The sequence below is a fragment of the Physeter macrocephalus genome, unplaced genomic scaffold (genome assembly GCF_002837175.3).
Source record: "Physeter macrocephalus isolate SW-GA unplaced genomic scaffold, ASM283717v5 random_1723, whole genome shotgun sequence".
Lineage (NCBI taxonomy): Eukaryota > Metazoa > Chordata > Mammalia > Artiodactyla > Physeteridae > Physeter > Physeter macrocephalus.
Window position 1 is genome coordinate 19,666 of NW_021146392.1, and position 5,222 is coordinate 24,887.

Consider the following 5,222-nt stretch of genomic DNA (forward strand, 5'->3'; position numbering starts at 1 on the left):
CATCGGTTTCTTAGGATCTTTGCAATGTTTCAGCAGATTCAGATGTCATCCCCATAAGGGGGACATGTGTACACACAGCTTTGCTTCTTGAAGCCATTTTAAGCAAGGGGGTGGCATTCAGGCTTTTGTTTCCAAACATCCCAAGAAAAGCAGCTGGGATGCGAACCCAGATCTGACTTGACTTGCGACCATATTATAGTGGTGACTGGTCATTAGGGCTCAATTTTGTCACCCGCACCCAAGGGTGGCCTCTGGGTACCGAGAGCTTGCTTTTTGCTAGGTGATCATGAATCCACCCAAAAACGTTCAAGGGAGGTGGTGTAGCCTCACTTCGTGAACAGGGAAACTGGCTTGTAGGAAGGTATTCGCACCCAGGGCTGTCCTTTAATGAAGCTTTAGCTGGGATGACGTTCCCCTTCCAGGCAGAAAACTTCCTACAGATAGTGGAGACCTGCAGCCAATCCCTGGGCTTCCAGCTGGGGGAGGTAGGTTCCTGGGTCCTTGAGTAGGGTGGGGATAGGCTTGGGGCAAAGGGTGCATCCTCCTGTCCCTCACGACCCTGTGCTTACAGCACCAGGGAAACCAGGAGTTCCCCGGTGAGCAGCCCAACCAGGGCCCCCAGCACCCAGAGGCCAAGACCCCACAGCCCTCCAGTCTCCAGGGGCCAAACTTCGAAGACATCATGGCCACGAGGTCATCCGACTGGCTCCAGCAGACCCCCGGAGTGGACGACGACGCAGTCCACCAGCTGGACATGCGGCCGTCCTGGGACTCAGAGCCCCGGTTTTGGCAGGATGTTCTGACAGAGCAGCTCTGGCAGATGTTTGCTGGGACCCAGGATCAGGAGGAGCACCCCAGACGCAGGAGTGAGTCTCCCTGAGGGTGAGGGGAAGTGGGGAATCAGGCCGCGTGGAGGGACAGCACCGGTTGAACTGGCTTCTCCCCCTCATCCCCTTCTGTCGTCATAGCAACAGAGCAGGCGCCAGGCCAGGTAAGTAACTGGAATCCTCGGTACCCAGAAGGGTGGGCTTTGTCCTGGCTGGGCCCCCTGGCTTTGACCTCTGGATGCCTGTGGGATTGGCATGCCTCCCCCACCCTCAGCCCTTGGATACCCTCAGAGGACCTGAGCCTGTCTGCAGCTCCGCCTGGACGGGAGGATGGGACTTCAGGCAGTTGGAGCATCCCGTCCACACTGCCTGGGCCCGCCTACCGTGTTCCAGTTCTCAGACCAACCCTGGTCAGGTCCTTTGGTCTGAACTGATCTCCCCAATTCCCGCGGGCAGGAAAGCCAGGAGCCAACACCACGATACTTGGGAGTGAAACTGCCCCCCAAGGACACTTTGGGTAATCCTGGTGGGAGGAGGGCAGCCCGCCCCGGGGGGAGGGGACCCACGCCTGCCACTGATCCACTCTTGTCTCTGCCCAGTTCTCAGCCCAGCTACGCCCTCTCCCAGCTCCTCTGAGGGCTCCCAAAAGGGAAGCACAGGACTGGGCACTGTAGGAGAGGGGGTGTTCTCCCACATGGCCCAGGTGAGACCCCCCCGCACCCCACACAAAGGCTGGGGTGGAGCTGGGGCGGGAGGAGGATGTGGCTCAGCTGTGACCTCATCCACCCGCAGGAGCTTGCCGTAAAAACCTCTCAATTTCTGAAGCCCATGTAAGTATGTCCCAACCTTGTGGTCTGAGGCTAAGGGAGCCCAGATGTGGGGGTGAGGAGGCTTCCTGGAGGAAGGGACATAATGGTTAGGACGTTGAAGGTTGAGTAGGAGTTTGCTGGGATAGGGCAAAGCATGTCAGGCAGCAGGGAGCAGTGTTTGGTCACGGGATAAGGAGAATACTTGGAGGGGTGTGGGTAGAACCTGGGGGGATATAGACTGCTGTGCAGAAATGAGGCCTGAGAGAACCCCAAATCTGACAAAGAATGAAGCCCCTCTGGGGCTTGATAGGTGCCCTGCTCCGGGCAGAGAGGCTCGCAGGCGGGCTGGTGACCCTGAGGCCTCCTCTCCCAAGATGCTGGGGCCCTGAGAACTTTGAAAACACGTGGAAAAGGCCTGATGCGTTGCCCTGGCAGTCCAAGAAGCTGGCCGTGCCACGCAGAGTGGAGAAGATACGGAGGCTAGAACATGGGGAGCCCGTGCTGGCCACGGCCGTCAGCAGCTTCACGCGGCACGCCTTCACCTGTGGCAGGGGCGGCGTCAAGGTGTGGAGCCTGGTCAGCCAGGTGGTGGAGGCCAGGTTTCCGGAGAGCTACCTGCGTGTACAGGTGAGGGTAGGGCTGGCTCTGGGGAGGGGCTTGTGGGAGCAGGGAGAGCCCCCCACCCTGCAGGGGAGGAAGCTCACCCCAGGCTCTACCCACCCCAGACCCAGGGGGCCTACCTGCGCACCTGCTTGCTGTTCTCAAACAGCACGGCCCTGCTGACGGGCGGCCACAACCTGACCAGCGTGAGCCTGTGGGACCTGACGGCACCTTCCCTGTACGTGAGAGTGGAGCTGCCCTGCGCGGGCCTCACCTGCCAGGCCCTGGCCGCCAGCCCTGAGGACAACCTGGCCTTTGCCGGCTTCACTGATGGCAGCGTCAGGATCTGGGACCTGCGGAACCAGAGCGTGGTCAGGTGTGGCCCAGGGGTGGGCGGGGTCACCCTGAGAGCCCCTTCCCACCTGGACCCCTGAGTAGCGACCCAGCAGTCTCAAGGCCAAAGCCCCTTTCCTTAAGGAACTCTTGCATTTGAGAGTTGAAGACCCAGGTTCAAACCGTGGCTGGGTCCTTGAAGCCCAGTGGTGGTACTTCTTGCCTGGCTCAGTTTCCCCATCTGTCACCCGGGTGTGACTGGAGGGGGGGTGTCCTCGGGGGCCCAAAGCTTAGAGTTTCAGCCCTGACCTCCCTTCCGATGCCTCTCCTGGCCAGGGACCTGCCGGGTCACCTGAACGGTGCCAAGAGCATTGCTGTCAAAGACCAGCACATCTGGACGGGGGGTCTGGACGCCTGCCTGCGGTGCTGGGACCTGAGGACCACCGGGGAGCCCCAGGAATACCAGTTCGAGTCTCAGGTGTGCAGCTGGGATGGGGCCTGCTTGGCCAGGTAGCAGCTGGGCTGTGGACTGAAGGAGGTGGAGGCTGGCGGGAAGGGCAGGGGTTAGTGGTACCTCAGGTCTCAGTGATGCTCTGAAGAGAGGGGTCCTTAGCTGCATCCTCCCCAGTTGCCCAGATAACATTGGATGCTTTCGTACTCTGTATCAGGGGTTCCTATTCTCATTGAGTCTCTGTGATAATCCCATAAAGTAGAGAGGACCCATTTTGCAGATGAGCCAGCCAAGGCCGGATATGTGAAGTTGCTTTTTGGGGGTCTCACAACCGGGAAGCGGCAGGCAGTCGGCCCCCGGGATGCGTCCCTGTGTTCCTGCCACCTCTCGGGCCCCTCTGGGACCTGGACAGTGTTTCCCTGCTGCCTTCTCCCCAGATAATGAGCCTGTCCCCCAGCCCCTGGGAGGACTGGGTGCTGGTGGGCACAGCCAACGGCCAGCAGTGGCTGCAGCCCAGCCTCGGGGGCCAGAAGCACATGGTGGGGTGTAAGGACGGCACCATCCTCGGTCTCAAGTTCTCCCCGCTGGGTGAGTGGCCAGGATCACCGCAGGGAGTCCGCCGTGGCCCCCAGCCTCCCACAGGGCCCTGCCTCACTAAGACTGACTCCACCCAGCCCTTTCTGACCCTTCCTGACCCCCCCAAGCCCTTCATCAGCAGGAACCGCCCTGAGTGATGCTCTCCGCAGGGGTGTGAGGGAGGTGGGGGGCTCCCTGTTTCCCAGATCCCCAGGGGTCCAGCCCTCAGCTCCCAGCTTTCCCCATGACCGGGCCCCCCTCTGCCTTCTCCCAGGCCAGTGGTGGGTGAGCGTGGGGACGGACAGCCTGGTCAGCATCTTCAGCATGCCCATGGGGACCACGGTGGTCCAGGTACGGGGGTGGGGCAGGTGGGCGGCATTCATTGGGCTGAGCCCAGGGGTCCAAATGCAGAGACACCCCCCCCCCCACCGAACCCAGGGACCACGTTTGAATCTATGGGCAGATGTTAAGGGCAAGGATGGGTGAATCCCGCCTCTCTGCTCCCCGACTCTCCCAGGTACCCGAGACGTCCTCCATCATGTGCTGCGACGTGTCCCCCAGCAACCACCTGATCGTCACGGGGTCCAGGGACCACGCCTCAGTGTACCAGATCACGTACTGAGGGCTCGCCAGGGTGGGTGGGGTGAGCACAACTGGACCTATGATCTTTGTCACGTGTAATAAAGCATTTGGAAAAAGCACGGATCCGGTGCTGCATCCTGTCCCCTGGCCGTCTTGTGGAGGTTTGGAGGGACTTTTCCAGCCTGGGTCTCTGAGCCTTTTGAGTCCACATTCCCTGAGAATCGGATCAGAGCCACTGACCCCTGCCGTCGGGGGAACTGGACATAGAGCCCTTCTTTTTGTTTTTCTTTTTGGCCACACCACGCAGCATGTGGGATCTTAGTTCCCCAACCTGGGATGGGACCCGGGCCACGGCAGTGAAAGCATGAAGTCCTAACCACTGGACCGCCAGGGAATTGCTTGGAGCCCTTCTTTCTGCTCCACTGAGCTCATCTGATCTCATGGAGAGATGTTTCCCAGCCCTGCCTGCACAGTCCCAGGGATGGGGTCCTTGGTCCTTCCCAAGTTACCTGTGTCCCGTTAGACCGGGGCCTCTCACTTGGGGGTGAGTCTAACCCCCAGGGGACACTGGGCCAAGTCTGGGGACAAATGTGATTTGTCACGACTGGGGGTGCTCCTGGCCTTGAGCGGTTGGGGGCCAGGGATGCTGCTTAGCACCCCACAGTGCCTGGGACGGCCCCACAACCAAGAATTATGCAGCCAACGTCAGCTGTGCCGAGGAGAAGACTAGTTTACAGGGGTGGCTCTTGCTGGCCAGCACTTTTCCACCCTCTCAGTAGGGCTCTGAAATCACCATTTGCTCACCCCGTCCTTCTCGGATGAACAGCATCCCAGGTGGCGTCAACGGATCTGGTCTCCCTAACTGGAGAATTATCCTATCTCCATCCCATGCCCTCAGAAACACCCTGGGCATGACTGTTTCCAGCAGCGACCCTGCCACCCTGCCATCTCCCTCCAGAAGTTTCCCAGCAGCAGCCCTACTTTGCCCCCCAGCCCCGTCTAACCCATGGTCCTCGTGGCAGCCCCCGTGAACTTCCAGAACCC

General features: G+C 60.4%; 1 protein-coding gene across 1 annotated transcript; it reads left to right on the plus strand.

Annotated features, from left to right (window-relative positions):
* Positions 1 to 623: 623 nt before the first annotated feature.
* TLE6 (TLE family member 6, subcortical maternal complex member) lies at positions 624 to 4,260 on the plus strand. The gene is made up of 9 exons (XM_028486598.2): positions 624 to 866; positions 969 to 991; positions 1,620 to 1,657; positions 2,011 to 2,263; positions 2,362 to 2,612; positions 2,906 to 3,047; positions 3,458 to 3,608; positions 3,871 to 3,947; positions 4,114 to 4,260. The coding sequence occupies exons 1-9, from the start codon at positions 683 to 685 to the stop codon at positions 4,216 to 4,218; spliced, it is 1,224 nt and encodes a 407-aa protein (XP_028342399.1). The 5' UTR covers positions 624 to 682; the 3' UTR covers positions 4,219 to 4,260.
* Positions 4,261 to 5,222: the final 962 nt, after the last annotated feature.